Source organism: Podarcis muralis, chromosome 15, assembly GCF_964188315.1.
Source record: "Podarcis muralis chromosome 15, rPodMur119.hap1.1, whole genome shotgun sequence".
Lineage (NCBI taxonomy): Eukaryota > Metazoa > Chordata > Lepidosauria > Squamata > Lacertidae > Podarcis > Podarcis muralis.
In genome coordinates this window covers 29,575,686-29,596,352 of record NC_135669.1, presented here as the reverse complement: position 1 = coordinate 29,596,352, position 20,667 = coordinate 29,575,686, and the positions used below count along the sequence as shown (strand labels likewise).

Here is a 20,667-nt window from a genome sequence, read left to right as displayed (position 1 = left end):
GAATACAATGCCCCAAACAGTAAATTCGCAATCAGGTAATCCAAATTCTGCACCAAGGAAACAGAACATCAATCTTACAATAAGCTTCTTTTCTGCGGTGAAGAGAGGGTGTTCTATTGCCCTCCATTTTGCCTGAGCGAGCCAGGCATATCCTCCAAACAGGTTCTCAAATCCACAGACACAGGATAGATAGGTTTTGTCTGGCAGGACATCAGTCAGAGCATCAACATTAAGAATCATATACAGAAATGCAATGATGATGCCTTTGCTAGGCAGCAACACCCAAATTGGTCGCACTACCAAAGCAAATGGGGGACAGTGGCTTCCATCTACAGACACTCATCATCCACAATGAATGGACACCAGCCATGCTGACATTTTCAGCTCAGAAATGAGTTTTATTTTCTACAACTAGGAAAACAACATTTCTAACAATCTTCTCAGATAAGCAAAAACCATGGCCGCCTACTTTCACCAGCCAGAGTCCAGGGCAATGAGGGAAGTTAAGGAAAACTGATTTGTTTCCAAACAGAGTAATCTGTTACCTGTGTCTGGCTAACAGGAGAAAGGAGTTCCTTCAAAACAATGAGAGAATGCTGAGCAAATACCTTCTTTTCAAAAGAAGTCTCTTAGTAGACTTGACTTAGTAGAATGCCACTAACAAAGTGTACATACAAATTGTGCTTTTATATATTAAACAACCATATAATCTTCTTAGCTCCAAGTACTCAGAATGAGGAAGGCCTTTTCCAAATGGATTTTCAAAAACAAGAAGGCAGTTGTTGGCTGTACTGAAGTGGGATCCCTTCCCATTATAGAAAAGTTTCTTCCTTCTGCATAGATGGATTCTGAAATGACCAGCATAGCATGACTCAAAAAACTCCATGCATTTCAGTTTGTCAGGACATGGTCGCTTTTAAAAAATGACAGCAATTATAACACAGTGACCTATATTACATAGTGAGCTATCAAGGGCCCAAGCCCTTGTATCATTGCAATGTAATGGCTAGAACGGTCAGAAATCTTAAAACAGGTACTAATTTTGAGATAGGAAACCAAAAGTTAACCTTTAAACCTTCACACTCAAGGAGATACAAACAAGTACCATACCCCAAATCTACACCTAATACATACCACAAAGGGCCACTGTTAACACATTTTCCTTTGCTCAGTAGTGTCCATCATTTTCAGCTCCCTGTATTTCCACTCCTCTCTTTCAATAGCTTCCATATTAGTATGGACCGACCTACGTACATATATTTGAAACTCCATGGGGGAAAGGCATAGCTTTCCCCTTCTCCAATCACTACTCCTCCATTCTCAGTCAACCCCCCCTCAACTGCTTTGCAGCCTAAAAAAGGGGTGTTGGGGTGCATTTGTAGGTGGTAGCAAGTAGCATCTAGATTAGTCCAGAGCCTCAGTTACTCAATCTGGTTCTTGTCCGTTGGGTTTCTGGCTGGCACAGCAACCTACAAATCTCTTGTTTGGCAAGCCAAGTGTGTTGCTGCCTGTGGGTGTGCATAAAGAAACAGATTGTGTAGCATTTAGGAACCTTGCTATAGCAAGTGACTGAAGTGCCATCATGTAACACCCAGCCAGCTTCACACCTCCTCTTGACACCACCCAGAAGTCACAAAGAAATCCCATTCAGAAGGAAACAAGAGTTCAGCCAAGAATCTTCTGTCATCCTCTTTGAATACACCATGTCTAAAGAAGTCTTTACACTGAGCTAATTAAAGAGAGAGAAGTAGGCAAGCTGAAACCCTTTAGCCATTCTGAGTAGCATTTGATCGTCTTGTCTCTTTCATTCCCACCCAGTGGCTACACAATCAAAAAGGAGGCTCGAGGGGCTGCACAGATAAGATGGGCTGGATCAGCTTCAAAGAAAGGATGCTCCTGCAGGTACCAGAACAGCAGGCAGCTACTAGGACATTCTGCTGAAAAAAACATTTCCTGCTTTCGCCAACAAATCTGCATGAACAACTAACCTAATTACACTAGCAACCACGTTCCAAATTCAAATAATCTTATCCTTACCAACCCATTCTAAGATCACACGCATACATGTTTTTAAGTGAATTCCATCATTCTGCAACCCCAACCCACCTGTTCATAATAAAGTTGTTCAGGTTTTGCTCTAGCTGCTTTTAACAACCAAATATGAACGTTGAACACTTATCCTATCACCTGCTAAAACAGAAAGCAGGCTCTGTTCACCTAGGGTAGCCAACCATGTAATCTGGAACGACAGTGAAGAATGCAGATGCTTTTTGTTGTAATACCATTATCTAAATCACTGTATTTTCAGAGCTGGTTGTTGATAAATGAAAGTCACTTTTTATCCTGCATTGTTGAGTGGCACAATATAAGGGCTGCTACTGACAGGTAAATTTACATGATGTTACAGTCTTAAAAAGGGGTTCATGCCATCACTGGCAAGGATTCAAAAGACTAGCTCATTTTAAGAGTGCAAAGGACTCTGTGCTTGTGTTTCTTGAACAGCACATGCAATGCAGCAAGCTGATTTTGAAGCTGTTGGGTATTTTTGCAGTGGAGCTGAGAAGCAGTTTGCAATAGTTCTAGGAAGAAAGGTCAGGGAGGCAGAGCTATTACTTAAGTTACCATCCACTTACAGACATTCTCATTTCAGGGCAGGGTGAGGGGACTAGCCAACCATGTATCCTGCTTACAGTGGAATTCTGCTATAATGAACCATGAGAATTGGCATTTGTATCTAGCAGGAACAGGCAGCTGCCCAAGACGTTACCAAGATCTACCAAGAACAGTAACATAAAACAGCCTCAACAACCTGATGCCATCCCTGATGCTTTGGACTACAAATCTCATCAGCATCAGCAAACATGACTGTATGATGCTGGAGGTGATGGGAGTTGTAGTGCAAAATCTTTGGATGGCACCAGGCTGGCAACGGCTGCCCTAAAGTTGGGTGGGGTTAAGGACTATGGAAGTAGTAGTAGGAAGATGAGGTAGATACAGTGCATGGCAACAGAGTCACATTTCTGCTCAACATCCAAGGGGTGAAAAAAGCGAGAGAGTAGCAGAGGACATGTCCTGCCTTATAAGCCCTACAAAAATCTAGAGCAAGTTCCAGAGTGCAGTTGTCTCAGAGGACAACTCCCTTGGCACCTGCCTACCACTAAATGCCTTGCTGTTCATACATGCTCCTGCTACAATCTTCAGACAACACAAGGAGGGAGCTTAGCACCAAGATAAAACTGAGAAACAGAAGAGGCTCAGAGCCTGTTACCTTCAGGTTTTCTCCTGCTGAAGGAGAGTTGAGGGGGCCAAACATCCTGCAGCACATTTCCTTCTCCTTCAGCATGTAATTTCTGTAACAGCTGCAAAACAGGGCAAACTGTATGATCACAGGGTGTCCACCAGCCGAGTTTAAAAAACAACAAGGTCTTGAAATTAAGCCTGCCCAGAACTCGAGTGCTTCCTCAGAAATAGGAGGCAAACTGTTCCAGCACAAGCACAGCAGCTGCATCTGGCCACCTTTTGCCCTTATTTCAATGCTCAAAACCCCCATCTCCTTCAGCATAGCTCACTGTGTACACAGCTTTGGTGATGTCTGAAACAAAGGCTTTGACAAACGAAAGTCAAACCCAGGATTTAGTCTCAGCTGTAGAACATGGCCAATATTATTAAACTTAAGTTATAGTTATTCATGAACAGAGCAGCTCAGCAGCTGAGAGATCTTGCTTTATGCATGAAATTCCACAATACTTTTCAGTTGTGTTTATACCTATGCAGAACACCTGCCAAGTATGGAAGCCAGAGCTGCTCTTACTAAAACACTGCCAAAAATCTGTGTGTTCAGGACATGCAAGGCTCACAGATCTGCTGGCGATCTATTTCCAAGCATGGACCAAGGAATTCCTCCTCATGGCCTGTGCACTTCCCAGCCCAGGGAAAGGAAGCACACAAATGAGGGAGCAGAGGGTCAGGTGGCCTCGGCAAGCAGAGGTTTCGCCAGTCTTTTGCTGATGAAGAAAGCCATCTTAAGTGAAGGATAAACATGGCCTAAGCCTCTCCTAACAGAACAGGGAAAGGCTGCCTGTCAAAGGACAGGTAAGGCAAAGCAAAGCCACAAAGGCTAGTTGCCTCCATAAAGCATTCATTCAAGGAGAGCCAGGGAATTGCCTCGCAGTACTGCCATGGAAGGAGAACTCTATTTCCTCACACTTTACATACAGCACTACCATGGTTTTGATAACCACACAGGTTTTTTTCTGGATTAAACAGAACTCCTGAGGATGCTCCCAAAGGTGGAAAGGGGGTGGCGCCCATGCACCTGAGGCTCACCCCACTGCAAGGACATTGACCAGTTTCAAGAGTTTGGGATTCAATACCCCTAAAATCTTCCCGTGCTCCCACTTACTCAGTCTGCTAGACAGTTTAAACATTATAAGAGTATAGAGGCTTCAACACCACAAGGAATAAATCTGGACAATTATATACAGAGAAAGCAGTTCACAGCTAACCGATTATCCTAACTTCAGTAAAGAAATAGCTCCCTCACCTGGCCAGCTTCTTCAATTCATTGTTAATGCAATGGTTGAAGGGCTGCTGTTTCTGAGCTTTCACCAAAAAATCCCGAGCTCTCTCATACTCTGCCAGAGAGAAACATGCCTAGTAGACAAAAGAATCATCATTATTGTTTAATTTGGTATGCTGTTCCTCAGGGGGGGTGGAAATCCCAGCATGGCCACAAAGTTAACAACTAGCAAAGAGAAAACTCACCAGTACTAGCAATGTACAGAAAGCCCAGGAAAGGAAAAGCTGCGCATGGTCAGATGTGCACCTGGAAACTTTAAACTTGTTGAATTGCCCACCCTAAATAAATCCTGGCTGCCATCCCATAGATAGAATGATGCATGCAGAAGGGAGCTCAAGAGGAGCTTTGAGGGGGAGGTGTGCCTCAGTCTTATCCTGCAAGGGATACTGTGCTCAGCCTGGCAATGATAAACAAAATGTCCATGGGAAGGAGTTGCAGAAGTGTTTGAAAGTGGAAAAGATTTTGCCGCAGAAAGTGCTTGCAGAGGCTAGATGGACACCTGCAGTGGGAACACTGCATCTCCTGCATTAGACTAAGTGGCCGCTGGGGTTTCTTCCAGGTTCAGGTCCATTATTTTTATTGCCCACATCAGGCATTTGAAACTTGGAAGACTAAGTCCACAGCTGCTCCTCCTCCTCCTCCTCACCTGAGCACACCTGAAGAGGGCTTTGGCATTCTTCTCATCCAGCTTCAAGGCCTTCTCTCCGTAGGCAAGGGCCCGAGCTGGCTGCTCCAGTTTCAGGTAAGTAAAAGACAAGTTCAGGAAAACCAGAATCTTGGCAGCATCAACTCTGACTTGCTCAGCTTCTTCAGCATTCACACGGTGCAGCAGTGAAGAGGCCTAATCAGGGATCGCAAACAAGTGCTGTCATTTTATAGTCTTACACAAAACTTATATTGATTGTTATACACACTGGGCTGTGTGGATATTGACTTAGGAGACAAACATTTCCACGTAAGAAAAACACTATCAAGCAAAAATATTCTCATTTGAGGGCCAGTTACATATTTACATTGTAGATTTTGAAAAAAAATATGGGGAAAACTGTATTTTTTCACTTTAGAAATCTAAAGCAACTCTGATGGGAAAGCATGAAATAAGATTACAATGAAAAATTAAGGTGGTTAAGTGACAATATAGTGCTTTTAAATTGTTCAACTAAACATTCTCTTTCATCAGATCACCCACTCCTTTCTCATTTTACATTTCAAAATAATTCCAGGAGGTGATCAATTCCCATCTCACACTTTGGGGGCAACACATTACAGCAGACTTCATCAATCTGGCAGTCCTCCAGATGTTTTGAGCTACAACTCCCACCAGCCCAGTCAGCACACTCTGTCTTGGGCAGCTAACAAAGGAAGCAGGGTGAAGGAGCAAGTAAATAAGTATAATATGCAAAGTTAAGTGTGCTGGCCAGGGCTCATGGGAGCTGTAGCCCAAAAGCTCTGGAGGGTACCAGACTGGTGAAGGATGATCTAAAGAAATTCTCTGACTTCTGGAGACCAGCCCTGCCCTTTGCTTGACCAGAAAGGACTACCAAGGTACAAATACTAGCATGATGGGGAATGGAAAATACAGTGGTACCTCGGGTTACATACGCTTCAGGTTACAGACTCCGCTAACCCAGAAATAGTGCTTCAGGTTAAGAACTTTGCTTCAAGATGAGAACAGAAATCGTGCTCTGGCGGCGCGGCAGCAGCAGGAGGCCCCAGTAGCTAAAATGGTGCTTCAGGTTAAGAACAGTTTCAGGTTAAGTACGGCCTCTGGAACGAATTAAGTACTTAACCTGAGGTACCACTGTAATTGCAAAAGGCCCAAATTAAATTTCCCTTTTGCATTACAGTGGTGCCCCGCAAGACGAAATTAATTCGTTCCGCAATTTTTGTCGTCTAGCAAATTTTTCGTCTTGCGAAGCACGAAATCCCATAGGAATGCATTGAAAATCAATTAATGCGTTCCTATGGTCAAAAAAAGTCCAAACAAAGCCAAATTTGGTACAACAACAGTTTATTAACTGCTCTTTAAAGTCACACATACTGTAAAGAGCAGTTCAAAAATTGAAGGGAAAATAAATTAACTTTATAAACAAAACATGTCTTTGTTTTTAGACAAAGAAAACAAAGTCGCGAGACGTTTTCGTCTTGCGAAGCAAGCCCATAGGGGAAATTCGTCTTGCGAGGCAAATCGAAAACGGAAAAACCTTTCGTCTAGCGAGTTTTTTGTCTTGCGAGGCATTCGTCTTGCGAGGTACCACTGTACTTGTGACTCACTTGCCCCCACCCTTCTCATTTGCTTTACTTACCCGTTTGTATCTTTCTCTGGCATCCATGAAGTGCTCCTGTCGGAAGAGGTAATTGCCAAATTCCCGCTCAGTTTCAGCCACCTTCAGCACTTTCTGCAGTGGAAACTGGGCCTGTTGCTCCTGTGAAGAGAAGCCACAATCTGGTCATGGAGGTTAGTATTGCTGCATGCCACCCCAATGTTGCACACCGTCCCAATCTCTGAGTGCTGCAATATTCCAAGGATTCCAGGTTTCTTTAGAATGAGGGACACCTGAGAATGTGGTGTCTGTATGATATATGGTTTATTTATACATATATACAATCTGAGCCTACAATGGAGGGGTTCACAGCAATAACACCCTTGAAGTTTTGCTTCTCTCAGTCACAGCCTTTGATTCAAATAGAAAGCAGGCATAGCTCCATCTCCCAGCTTGGAGCCAAGCTTCTAGCTCACTCCCCATTCTGGCCTTTGTCTTTCTAATCACCAGTGAGTTGCATGGTGCTTTATAGTATCTTTTAAAAACTGCTCGGTAACCATCTTTGGTGAAGAGTGATACAGAAGTCTCTTAATAAAACTAAAGAAAAACTAGCAAACTTACAGGAGTCAGATTAAAGAACTCGTCAGATTCTGCTGAGTCCAGAAAGTCCAGAAGCTCAATCTCAAACAAGACTGTGGCATTGGGAGGGATCAAAGGAGGGCAGCCCGCAGCTCCAAAAGCGTATCTTGGCTTGAACAAAAATCTTGCCAGCTCTCCTTTCTTCATTGTCAGCAGACCAATCTCCATTCCTCCAAGAGTGATGTCTGGGAAAGCAAAAAAGAGCAAGGTTTATTTCTCAAATGTATGCACTGCAATACTAGTCATAGTGGAAGACATCCTCCTTGATCCAAGGTGCAATTCAGATTGGGCCTGACCCAGGACAATTTGGCCCCAACTCAGGTCCCCAGAAAAATCAAATCTTTGGATGCATGAAATTTGGGGAGCTATCTTAGCCTCCCTCTTAAAGGATCCCAAATAGTTTGCTTACTATCATAGAAACTAGGCATGAATGCACCTAACAAGTCCAGTTTTTATATTTAAGTGCTAGTGCACACACACTATTTTATTATCTCTTAGGAACACATGGTCATTCTGAGCTTACCTTCACCAAGTTTCATGAGTCTCTGATTCCTTCTGTAGCAGTTTGTGTCAAAGGGTCTGTCCATGTGTTCCAGGTAACCTGAAAATTTCACTGAGAAAGTTAAAAGTTAGAGGAGAGTAAATCAGTTTCAGTTAGGAAGGTTGAACATAGTTTCTATTTTTATCCATAACAGACAACTACTACAGTGGTACCTCTGGTTACGTACTTAATTCGTTCCGGAGGTCCGTTCTTAACTTGAAACTGTTCTTAACCTGAAGCACCACTTTAGCTAATGGGGCCTCCCGCTGCTGCCGCGCCAGCACCGCACGATTTCTGTTCTCATCCTGAAGCAAAGTTCTTAACCTGAGGTACTATTTCCGGGTTAGCGGAGTCTGTAACCTGAAGCATATGTAACCAGAAGCGTATTTAACCCGAGGTACCACTGTATGTGTTTATCTGAAGAAGTGTGAATGCACACGAAAGCTTATACCAAGAACAAACTTAGTTGGTCTCTAAGGTGCTACTGGACCATTTTTTTAGTTTTTATATATATATTTTGACTGCATCAGACCAACACGGCTACCTACCTGAATCTAGACAACTACTAGCAATTCTTGTTTCCAATAAACCATGCTGTATTGTCCCAGGAGTTTGCTGAGAGCACATAAATTTCATCCATTACGGAAAAATTGCAAAATTAGAATTATAGTGTAGCATTTGCTCATGCTTTTTCAGGTTCTGTAATATTCATCAAACTACATTTTCCTGCATTCATTTAAAAACCTGAAGGCAAAAACCTAAGGGCTCCGCAGTAGCCTTAGAAGCTACTCACAGCAAAACAGTCTTTCCCAACCTGCTGCCTGGGTCCCATGGGACTGATAGGAATGGTGGTCCATAACACCCGAAGGGCAGCAAGTTGGGGAATATTACATTAAAGTCTAAAGGACCTGTATGACAAAAGAGTACCTGCTCACTTCCACCATACTCTTGGGTGCTAAAAAGCACAAAACAGCTTCAAACTGGGAGTTTGGGGTTGCTTATTAAATGGAAACCTATCCATTATTAAGGAAATCAGCCCTGAGTGCTCACTGCAAGGACAGATCCTGAAGCTGAGGCTCCAATACTTTGGCCACCTCATGAGAAGAGAAGACTCCCTGGAAAAGACCCTGATGTTGGGAAAGATGGAGGGAACAAGGAGAAGGGGATGACAGAGGACGAGGTGGTTGGATAGTGTTCTCGAAGCTACCAGCATGAGTTTGACCAAACTGAGCGAGGCAGTGGAAGATAGAAGTGCCTGGCATGCTCGGGTCACGAAGAGTCGGACACGACTAAACAACAACAACAATTAAATGGAAACCACAAACAAAATCTACAGTATACACCCATGAGATTTTAGGTCATTGGCTAAATACTTAATCCATGCTTGGTTAAAGTACTAATACCACTCTTATTTAAATGTTAACATTCAGATTCAGAAAGCCACCCTCAACATTGCTAGAATTAGCTTGTGAGGGAAAGTGCACAGGGAATCCTTCCACATAGCCCATATTAAATCACACATTAAAGTGCTTCTTGGGGGGTTATAAAGGGAATTAATGGAAATCAATAACTTGTGGTATAAACCACCATTCAAATGTCAAACTGGATGGTGCAGATGTCAACTGAAAAGACAAGTTAACTTGTTAAAAGAACAAAATCCACTTTAATTTGCGCCAAGACCAAACTAGGCATGAACATGTCTAGTTTTTTTCTCATTTAAACAGAACTGTGGTGCAGAGTGCTCATCCTTTCCCCTTCATCAACATGGTCCTGATCCACATTCTCACACCCCAGCTCCTATTGGTCCCACAAGGCAGCTTTTGGCAGGAGGAGGGACTAACATCCAGGCCACAGCAGGAAAGGGGACAGTGGCTATTCAATGCAATACTATGCATTTAGAGGGCCTTACCCATTGCCTTGGTAAGCCTGCTTAACACCACAACCATAGACTTGTCAGCACAAGGTTCTTTTACCTAATATGGATGCATCAGGAGGCACCGTTTCACCAGAGCCGGCACGGATAATCTCTTTCAACACTCCATGGTCTCCAGTAACATCCTGCATCCGTTGACCCAGCCGGTGGTAAGGAGACTTTGGAAAAACGGGTATGGCAAAGCATAATGTTATTTATGGACTGCTTAATGCCAAGACAGGCTTCTGTTGTATTATTAGCATTAATGTTGTATTATTAATATGGATTTCCTCAAATGTCTTTTTAAATCGGGTCAAAGCTCAGTGGCAGAGGACCTGCTTTGCTTGTAGAAGTTCCCAGGTTCAATCCCCAACAGGATCTTCCAGACAGGGTTGAGGAGTGACCTCCGAGTCTGAAACTCTGGAGAGCTAGTATCAGCCAGCCTAGATAACACTTGGCAGTACTCTGACTCAGTACAAGGCAACTTCCTAATGAAGGAAACTATTGCTTAAAGCCACAACATAGAATAAACAATGGAGCATTCTGATATATTTGATGGACTGATATATATAAAACAGAAAAATAATACACCCTCACAGGTGTGCAATCATGCACTACCCCTCTACAATTAGCTATAAAAATGTTAAAAATAAAACAGAAGCACCCATAAATCTCCCTATGGTTTTGGAACTTGCCCACTGTTTTCCTCAGTTGCCAGAGGCCATTACATATATGCCTGCAAATATGAGTCTGGCAGAAACTGGAAAATGTGAGTAAGTGCTCACAGTGCTCATATAAGTGACAGCCAATGGGAGACATCCTTGGCCTCACTCGTGTCACAGAATGTTATTAAACCTCCAATCCAAGAAAGCAGAGGGCATACATTGGAGACAGAAGGCTGTAGATCATTTCCTTAAATTTATGATGGATGCACAGACTTGCAAATACTGTATTATGTAAACTAGCTTTGGCTGTTTTGGACTCTTACATAAATTTAAATTTAGCCCAAACTGCCAAAGGCAAACCTATATATACAGCACATTATATATTAAGAGACTTGCCTAAAGATATATTTATTGTTCATGCTAATTCTACATGAACAGTAGCATAAGTGCTTTTTTTTTTTTAAGGAACACCTTGATTTGCACTGGCTTTGGCAGTCCTTATGGTACTGATATTTTGCTGCATTGGGTTGTTTTGCTTCTTACTAGTCCTCTCTTTCACAGCAAAGCTGTGCTTTTCATTGAATCCTACAGTTGAAAGGGACTACCAAAGGTCATTGAGTCCAACCCCCTGCAATGCAGGTATCACCTATTGTTGTTTCATTTCAGCAGGTGCCTCCCCTCAGGTTGCCCTGAGCTGCTAAAGTTGGTTGAGGCAGTAAAAGAGGAATTTCCCTTTCTCTCTCTTTTCTTTTTGAGGGGAAAATGTACTCCTCACATGCTCAGACACAGCAATCAGTTGGGCTCTATCTTCGAAGTGGGAAGGCAGAAGCTGAAGGAAAGAGGTTCCATCCCTTTGTTGTTCTCCTCTCGGGTAGAGGGAGCGCCAGGAGGAATTCTGCTCATGCCCAGAGACATCAACGCTCACCATAAAGCCCCCCGCGCCGCTCCCGTCCCCCGCCTGCCAGCTCTCCTCCTGGCCACCGCCTCTCGGCTTCATCCTGCAACGGCTGCTCTCGCCGTCGCCCTTTTTTTATCCTCACAGCGAGGTCCAGCCTTCCCGCCCAAACCGCGCGGGCCAATCACGGTACGCCCCTCCCGACCACGCCCCCGCCAAGGCCTCGTGCCGCAAACCAGGCCACGCCCAGCCCCAGCAGCAGAGCCAATTCTGTGCCCTCGGCAGCGTCCGTGGAGCGGAGAGGGGGGCGAGCGTGGTGCATGATGGGGCATGTAGTCCTAACCCTCAGAGTTTTGTTGTTTAGCGACACACCCGTTTTTCATCTAAAATGGGCACCCGAAGCGGCTTTAAATGCGGGGAAGCTCGAGTTAATAATAACGACATGGCATTAACGCTAGATACTCTGTGGGTGTAGCTTTGTTTTGTTTTTTTACTCCCAATTAACTTGCAAGAGTAAGCCCAAAGAAATTTAATGCGCCAAAGTTAGCCATGTCTTTTGAATCCTGCTCTAATGTGACTAAGACTGGATGCTACCCCTTGATTTAAATTTTAAACTTTGCCCTGTTCTATCTTTTAGAAAGTTTTCACCATGACACAAAACCATGACAATTCTTAAAACTTCGTTTATTTCATGCATTTTGGTTCAGCAAGAGGGGCAGGGGAGCTTGAAATAGCTTACAAGCACACTGGTTTACATAATACAACATTTGTCATCATAAAAAAATTAGCCGCCAAAACAATAACAACAAAATCCAACAACATGTAAGGTAAAAGGGTAAAGGTGAAAAGTAAAGGACCCCTGGATGGTTAAGTCCAGTCAAAGGGGACTATAGTGTGTGGCACTTATCTCATCTTCCCACCACAGCGGTACCTATTTATCTATGGTCTGCTTTCGAACTACTAGGTTGGCAGGAACTGGGACAGAGCAATGGGAGTTCACCCTGTGACGGGGATTCGAACCGCCGACCTTTGGATCAGCAACCCAAGTATAGCATGAACGGATGGTGGTGCATTCAGTGACTTCTTCCCATCTCCAGCACAAGCACAAGAACTGAAAGTAGAAAGCAGACATTTCCAGCAGTGGGATTTGCTCCCTGTGAGATCCTACACCACCCGGAAGGACCATGTGGTGGATACTCTTTGGTAGCTCAGGAGGCTGGCAATAACTGTATTTCTGAAGGATGAATAAAAATGGATTTCCCATTCTGCTACTGTATCAGGTTGCACCGTGGCTGCATCACAATAGTCTTTAATTGCAACAGGAATATTTGTTTACTCCTTCTGCACTGCCTAGAGGCTGCAGAATTAGGTACATACAAAATTTTAAAAAGCCCTTGATTGAACATGTTGCAAAAGCATGGGACGCAAAGCTAGTATGAAAACAACTGGACAATTCAGCCACCTTGGGTAAACTTTTTGGGTGTCTACTAAACAAAGGAGGAAAATAAATCTGGATAACTTCATGCTTGAAGCTCCTTGGATGGATGGATGGAACCACTCCTTCAATGGTCCTCTTCCATTTCTAGGCTCCTTTCCTTGTGTTCCTTTCAGCCTGCAGGTAGGGACTGTCAATTCTTAATCTTTCTAAAGCTCACTTTTTAGGTGCTCGAGGAAGTGGTAGAGAGGGAAGCTTCAGACTAAGAACACTTAAGAACAGGCATGGGGAGTCCATGAGGCTGCCATTGCTACTAAACTACAGCTTCCACCAGCCTCAGCAAGCTTGGCCAGTGGCTGGAGAAGATGGGAGCTATGGTTTGGAAACACCTGGAAGGCTACAGCTTCTCCACCCCTGCTTAAGAGCAACCCATAACCAGCTTTCCCCAAACTAGTGCCACCAGACTAAAACTCACATCAGTCCTGACCTGTATGTCTGTACTCCCATCAACACTGGCATAATAGAGCTGAGTTGGCTGTGGCTGATGGGCATTTTAGTCCAAGTAATCTTGCAGGCACGATGTTGGCAAAGTCTGCCTTAAAACGGATTAAACATAATGCTGTGGTGCAACCTCTAAAGTGCATTTGTGGCAGACCAAAGGGTTGTCATGGGAAAGCATTTTCAAAGACATCGGTAGGACAGTTTCAGCCTTTAATCTTCCCCCCTTTTTAATGTGGCCCCATGGCATTGGCAAATGCAGGACGATTGTAGCAATGTGTCAGGAAGCTGTATGAAATCTAGCCTTTAAACTTCCTGGTGAAGAAGACTAAAAGGCAGAGAGGGAAGCAATGGGCCTTTGAAGTTTAAGCATCAATTAACTGGCATGTTTCCTAGAGGCAGCCCAGAGGCAAGGTGAGTTGGTTGAACAGATTGAGAGTGCCATCAAGGACAGTTAGCAGGGAGAATGACTGAGCTGATCCATGGACCATGCCGTCTAGAAAAAAGGCAGTTCTCCTCCTTGGGGGGATCGCTGGGTTTCTTCAAAGCAGGCACCAAAAGGTATTGAGCTGTCTCTCTCACTTGCTCTTGAGATGCTTAACTTGGCTCCTTGATTAACCAGCCATGTTCTGACTCCTTCAGCTGAGCTGAAGGCAAAAGATTCTCAAACAGACCTCTGGAGCCCACCTTGTATATGTGAGGACTGTTCCCTTGTGAGAATACAAATCCAGTTACGCCTTGATCATGGTTTCTCTGGTCCAGATTGCCATGCTTTGGAGCAGAGCAGTCTGTGGCTGGTGCCTTTCTCCCCTGCAGCTGCAGTAACATGACACTCACTCTGCAGCTCAGCAGGCTGCCCACTTACAACTTGGTGGGCTCCTGGGCATTGAGGCCATCATCTTCTTGGACCTGCAGCATGGTGGGTGTAGGCAGGACAATGGGCAACGTGTTGGTGCCCCGTTCATGCCAACACATGTCCAGGATGGGGTACAGCTTGCCCTGGAACTCTGCTTGAAAGGTGTAAATTGGTACCAGTTCGTCAGGGCTGTCGGCATTGTAGAAGGTCAGCTCACCCTTCTCGTAGTGCAAGTAGACCCCGATGCGCTGGGGGCGGGCTGAGAGCGGCAGCACCACGCGTGGGTTGTTGAAGGCCTCATAGACCTTGCCCTCCTTCAGGCCGATCAGCCACACCCCATGCTCAGGGCTCTTGTTCAGCTTGCCCTTGCGGCTGACCGTGGCTTTGACGATGCCCAAACGCCAGTGGCTCTTGAGGCCCACAATCACCTCCCAGTAGTGCCTCCCCCAGGAGAAGCCCTTGTTACCCAGGATGCAGTTGCTGTAGTCGAAGCGGTCAGGGTTGCTGCCTCGCCTCTGGAAGAACACCCCACACTGGACCATGGTGTTTCCCCTGGACAGCTCCAGGATGGGGTGCGCACTCACTGGGTCCAGTTTCAGCATCTCTGGAGCTAAGAGAAGGGGTGAAAAATCAGGAGGGATCCTGAGCAGGGGTCAATCCACCTTTTACAGGTAAATATAATTAATTTTACAATGACAAGGAACCCACCCATCCCTTTACTCTTCACTAAAGCTACCTCCTCCCTTTTTACCTTGCCAAAGCCACCCACCTCCTCCCCTTAGACTCAACAAACCTTCACAGCTTACTTGGACCACCTGCCTGCTGCTCTGCTCTGGGCTGCCCAACTGCCCACTTCCATCTTCATTTAGAAGATGGGTCCTCCTCACCCTCTGATGCTGCTGTGATGACCCAGCAGCTCTGAGAGCCCAGCTTGTTGTAACACTCTAGTTTGCAGTGTCACCTGTCTGGGGACAAGTGAACTGCAGTGTGATGACACTTACATTTTTATTCTATGTGCAGAAATATTGTGCACCACTTAATGCTGTTTAAAAACCTGTTTATAAATGCAATACAATGGCTCTGTGGAGTTGTTGTCCACAGAGCCTGGAGAGCACCAGGTTGAGGAAGGCTGCTTTAAGACTTCTGAGGAGCCTGTTGGCTTCCTCTGCAACAGTGGCTGTACCTGGGAGGACTTTGCGTAGTAGTCTCTTCCACACCATCATCTTGATGTCATCTTGGTGGAAGTCGGGCTTAAAGGAGACTGCGCTGAACATACCATCAGCCAGATGCTGGCGGGGGAGCTCAGACCTGGTGGAACAGGGAGCATATTGATTTTCATCATGATTTTCTCAAAATGAATACTTGAGTCTTAATCATCTGCTACAGCTTCCCAACTACCTGGCCCCAATTTAATTGTTGGAGTGATGCTGCTGAAGAAGTACTCTGACCTTGAAGATCTGCAGTGGCTCCCTCATATTTGCAGGAAAGTAGGAGGGCATAGCTCAGTGGTTGTGGACTACAATTCCCTTCAGCCCCAGATAGCACAGCTGGGAGTTGTAGTTCAGAGCAACAGGTGGGCACCAGGTTTGTGAAAGCTGCATTAAATAATTGCTCTGGGAGGAAGATAATGAATACGTGTTGCATCTTGGGGTGGGGGGAGGTTGGGGAGACTATGATTGACATGCATCAGATCCCTTGTCACTTTTTGACCATGGGCCCATTCCATGGACCCCCTGAGAGATCATGGAGCATGGCCTGACTCCACAGTGCAACACATACACACACTTTCTCTCTCTCCTCCCCTCCCCTTTCAACATACCTGGAGGGAAGAGATCTGTATTTCTGTAAAACAAGAAATGAAGAAAGCCTTAGTGAGCTTATGCTGCTACAGCATCTATAACAAAACCTTAGGTTTAGAGGCAGGACACAGGGAAAGGTGTGGAAAATGTGGGCAAATTGAATTGGGGCTGTAGAGCACCCCTGCTTTTATGGACCCCACAGCTCCTATAGCCCTCCTCTATACCCCCAAACCCTCAAGTTGAACTTTCCCCTATGTGAATCACTGTGTGGTAGAGAGAAGGTGTTGTTGGCCATTTGATTTTCTGCCTCAGACAGCACCAGGCAGGCAGACATACCCTTATGAAATCCAACTGGCCTTCGTTGTTGAGTTTCTCCAGGGAATTCTCCAGCTCCTTCAGCTTCTGCAAGATGTCTGTCGTTTGATTCACCTGGACTTCGATGGAGGCAATAAGTTGGCCTGCCTCCCTCTCAATCCGCCCCAGGAACCTAGCCTTCTCCTCATCGATGTACCTGTGCAGTTCCTGGAACTGCTTCCGGACCACCCATTTGAAGACATCGGACTCATTCTGAGGGGGAAATCCAGAAACACAACTAACACTAGAATGAGGCGTGGCTTAATTTGAGTTGAGGTGTGCATGGGTTTAATTCTGGCAACTGCCTTCTGGGGCTGTTTCCAAGAGGCTCCCTGCCACAGCGCTCTTTGGTAGGAGAAGCTGGTGGCAAAGCTTGCATTTCAAGTTGGCTTGACCCTGTGTCCTTGGCAGTAAGATTAAGAAGTTTGCATTTTAACATTCATCATTGAAGATTCTGTTGGATATAGGAGGTATCAAATTATATTTAAAATCATTCAGTAGTATGAGTTAAGGTTCAGATTTAAGGTTTTGTTTTGTTTTTTAAATCTAATTTTGAAATGAAACCTGAACATTTTGGAAACTGGATGTTAACTTCCACAACTCAGTTCCCAGTGCTGAACGCAGTTAGCTTCCTGGACCCAACATATAGTCTGATTCCCTGGACGCACCGCAATGCGCGTCTTGTTGTTCATCAGCCTGCTGACGTGCTCATCCAAGCTCCCCTTCTGCTTCTGCACCTCTGTCATCCACGCAGAGAGCTTCTCCTGAGGAAACAGAAACAGCTTTAGTGGATCAGGCCAAGGGGAGTCCAGCTTGCCGTTACGTTTCCAACAGTGTCCAGCTGACGTAAAGGGGAACGGTTCTAGGTCACTGGGGTCAAAACAGCTGCTTTGCATGCAGAAGCCCCTGGATCAAGCCCTGGCAACATCTCCTAGTAGGACTGGGAAATATTCCCTGGCTGAAACCCTGGAGAGCTGCTGCCAGTCAGTGTGTGCCAGGAGTGAGGAACCTCACCTGGGCCTTGGAACTCTTCCCAAGCCCCACCCCTTCTTCCTAGGCCATGTACCTCCTGGCTCTGCTTTGCACCTTGAGTGTTTTTGCCTGGCTGGAAATATGTCCTTGAACTCGACTAACACCTTTTGCTCATGGACAGAGGAGAGAGAGGGGCATGTGATTGTGTGTAGAAACATGGCTACAGTGCCAAGGTAACATTTACATTCATTGCGTGGCCCACTTTTGCCTCTGGCCCAACCTAGCACCTGGCCCCCTCAGAAGGTTGCCTAGAAGACTGAAAAAACCTCCCAGCCCTGGGGTGGGCAATACTAAACTTAGACCAATGCTCTGACTCTCAGAATAATGGAGCCTCCTATGTCTCTGTTTTAAGATGGGATTCTAGGCCATACATCCCCTACAACCATCTGAAGCCCCCACCCCAGGTACCAGGGAAAGAGAAACTCAGATATGGAAAGGATACATGTAAGCTGCCTTCTGCTGGGTCAGACCTTTGATCCACCTAGGCCAGAATCGCCTTCTTTGGCAAAAGAAGCTCTTGGGGGTCTCCTCAGGCAGGGAAGAGGCTTTCCTCACACCCACCCACACCCACCCACCCCTGGCCTGTTCAGATATCTGGGAGTCAGGCCAGGGGTCAAGGTCAGGACTTTCAATTCACAAGCTCATTGTTAGCATAGGCATATGCTAACACTAGAGTCTGGCTCTGCTAGGAGTCAGACACAGCCATTTGTGGGCAGGAGAGATTTAACCACTTCTGGCTTATCTCTGTCCTACCTAGTAACAGGCACACTCAAAGGAGCCGGGACAGCCTTGCTTTGCTTTTCCATTCCCATTTCCAAGGTTCTTTGTTTGCCTCAAGGCAAACCTTGTGGCTCATTGCTTCCTCTAGCTGCCCTTGATCACAGGCACCTGATCTACACGTGATTCCCCACACCCCCTTTTCAGAACACACCTGCGCCCAAAGCACAACACGAAGCACCAGGCTGGGGGAGGCTGCTCTAGACCCCCAAACAAATAGCAATGCTGCTGAAACCTTCAGCATGCAAGGCAGGGGCACTATGGCCCTTCCCCATATTACACCAGAGAAGATATGGAGCTACCTTTCACCAAGGAATGTAGATGCACTACTACTGAACTACAGTCCCTTCCCTTCCTTTTTTTTTTTAAATAAAAAATTAAGACACTGAAAGCTGTCTTGCTGGATCAGACCAAGGTCCACCTAAATTGGCAACCAGCAGGCATTTGGTGGTCCACCAGGAATCTGTTCAGGATCCACCTTCTGCCTAAGCTCCCCACACCATCCAAGCACTTACCTTCATCCGGCTGTAGATGGTCGAGATGGGGGTGACCTTATGGTGCTGATGGGTGCCGATGGTGCCACAGAGACCACAGATCACCTCTTGGTCTTGCTCACAGAAGAGGCTGAGGGGGTTGTGGTGGTTAGGGCAGGACTCCTCGTTGGGATCTGAGCTGCCTGCAGCATGCAGCGCCTCAATGATACGAGCCAGGTTGACATTGGGTGGGGAACTGCTGCAGTCCACAGCCTTCCGGCACACCGGGCAAAGGAACTGGCTCTCCAGGTCAACTGAAAGCGCGACCACGCAGATCTTGCAGTATGAATGCCCACACTGGAGCATCAGGGGCTCTTTGAAGACTTCCAGGCAAATGGGGCAGAGCAGCTGGTCTTCCAGCTGGTCGATGCTCATCTTCCTGGCCATTTTGCCCACCAGTTTCTTTTCTTAACCTAGTCCTGGGAGCCCAGCACCCTGTCGTGGGAAACTCCAGTTGTGGGGGCAAGGGGAAATGAGAGCAATTCTTGTTCCTCCTGATTAACAGACCTCCTGCAACAAACAAGAACCGATAAGATGACAAGTAAAGAAGCGATGCAATCTTAGGGAGAAGTAAGAGTGCCCCTGAGCACACGCAAAGCAAAATAACAAGGCTGGGACTGGGGGAAATGAATTTGCTCCTGAGTCATGAAAACAGGAAGGGAGGGAGGAAGGTCAGCATCCAGGTAACTGTCATTCCATACTTACCAGGAGATCAACACCTGGCTCCTTTGCTCGAAGACATCAGAAGTGCTCTACAGTCCCAGGGGCACCAGCCTTCAGGCAGCAATGCCTACAGGGCTCTCTGGCTCTTTTAAGGAGATGCAACAAATTTGCTTGGGAACGGCATTACAGAGCTGAGAGGGGAATAGTGTGTGTTTTCTTCAGTGGTGGAAGAGGGACAGTTAAAAGATGTTGAGGAAGCAAGAGTGACAGCGGAACTGTAACCCCCTTAAGTGCAGAGATGGTGAACCCGTGGTGGCCCTCCAGAGTTGGTTGGTCTCTGATGACTCCCATCTGACCTTTGCTCAGTGGCAGAGTACCTGTCCCTGGTTCAATCCCCATTGGCATCTCCAGGTAGGACAGGGAGCAGCCCCATCTGAAGCCCTGGCAAGTCATTGCTGCCAACCTGTGTTGACCAAGAAGAGTATCCTTACCTTCCACAGCTCAGTTGCCTTTTGCTTTCCGCCTTCCTTGCTCACCTGCCCTTCACCCGTAATCATAGGGCTTAGAAAACGCCAAGGCTTGGGATTCAGAGACCCTTCCTTTTGGGGAAATGCTCCTGTCCGCAAATAGTCAACTACTTCTACCCTCTCAAATCAATCCATGTGTCCCCCAAGCGGGAACTCTGAGCCACACAACTTACTGTGAAAAATCAGAGGTCAGCAGCACATCCACCCATTCATGCGTCTGCACATTTACCTTGAACGTTCACCTTGCAAAACATTTGTTCTCCTCCCCACACACCCTGGCTTGGCCACGCCTGGCACTCATTTATTTGTCCATCAGGCGCCAAAGACTTCTCTACGCTTACCGACTAACTGGCAACAGATAAGACTTCTGGCTCAGACATTACTTTTTTCCAGCCTTATTGTTGCAGGGTAGACTTGAAGTCTCCAATGCTGATGTTCCTGAGAAGAGAAATAAAGTTGTACAAAAGCAGCCTTGCTGACCTCTCGGGGTTCAGTGAACCCCAAGTTTCCTTGATGGCCACCAAAACTGCAAAAAGAAAATGAGAGAGTAATGGGAGGGGGAGCAAGAGGTGTTAGGCTGGTCCCTGTTTGGTGGGAGCTAGCTAGGTCTCTGTCTCTGTCTCTCCTGGGTAAGGTGAAACTTGCCTCAAAAAGAGTTTCATCTCAGCTATCTGCTGAGGGTCCTGGTTGTGCTGACC

The 20,667-nt window shown here is 46.0% G+C and overlaps 2 protein-coding genes across 2 annotated transcripts; both read right to left on the bottom strand.

Moving 5' to 3' along the window:
- Positions 1 to 372: 372 nt before the first annotated feature.
- On the bottom strand, positions 373 to 11,648 carry FKBP6 (FKBP prolyl isomerase family member 6 (inactive)). Its single transcript, XM_028707801.2, has 9 exons — positions 11,526 to 11,648; positions 9,997 to 10,114; positions 8,006 to 8,095; positions 7,465 to 7,667; positions 6,886 to 7,005; positions 5,226 to 5,420; positions 4,544 to 4,653; positions 3,269 to 3,359; positions 373 to 848 (listed from the first exon to the last, which is right to left on the bottom strand). Exons 1-9 carry the CDS (start codon positions 11,595 to 11,597, stop codon positions 813 to 815), a joined length of 1,035 nt encoding a protein of 344 aa, XP_028563634.2. The 5' UTR covers positions 11,598 to 11,648; the 3' UTR covers positions 373 to 812.
- A 1,979-nt stretch (positions 11,649 to 13,627) lies between these two features.
- On the bottom strand, positions 13,628 to 20,593 carry TRIM50 (tripartite motif containing 50). Its single transcript, XM_028707799.2, has 6 exons — positions 18,762 to 20,593; positions 17,106 to 17,201; positions 16,420 to 16,650; positions 16,104 to 16,126; positions 15,468 to 15,592; positions 13,628 to 14,894 (listed from the first exon to the last, which is right to left on the bottom strand). The coding sequence occupies exons 1-6, from the start codon at positions 19,164 to 19,166 to the stop codon at positions 14,290 to 14,292; spliced, it is 1,485 nt and encodes a 494-aa protein (XP_028563632.2). The 5' UTR covers positions 19,167 to 20,593; the 3' UTR covers positions 13,628 to 14,289.
- Positions 20,594 to 20,667: the final 74 nt, after the last annotated feature.

Coding starts and splice junctions, on each gene's coding strand:
- FKBP6 (XM_028707801.2), bottom strand. CDS start 11,597: ATGAAGCCGAGAGGCGGTGGCCAGGAGGAGAGCTGGCAGGCGGGGGAC. Junction 5,421..6,885: donor CCAGAGAAAGATACAAACGG/GTAAGTAAAGCA, acceptor ATCCCTGATTAG/GCCTCTTCACTGCTGCACCG. Junction 3,360..4,543: donor GAATTGAAGAAGCTGGCCAG/GTGAGGGAGCTA, acceptor CCTGTTTTGCAG/CTGTTACAGAAATTACATGC.
- TRIM50 (XM_028707799.2), bottom strand. CDS start 19,166: ATGGCCAGGAAGATGAGCATCGACCAGCTGGAAGACCAGCTGCTCTGC. Junction 16,127..16,419: donor GCCAGTTGGATTTCATAAGG/GTATGTCTGCCT, acceptor CTTGTTTTACAG/AAATACAGATCTCTTCCCTC. Junction 14,895..15,467: donor ACTACGCAAAGTCCTCCCAG/GTACAGCCACTG, acceptor CCCTTCTCTTAG/CTCCAGAGATGCTGAAACTG.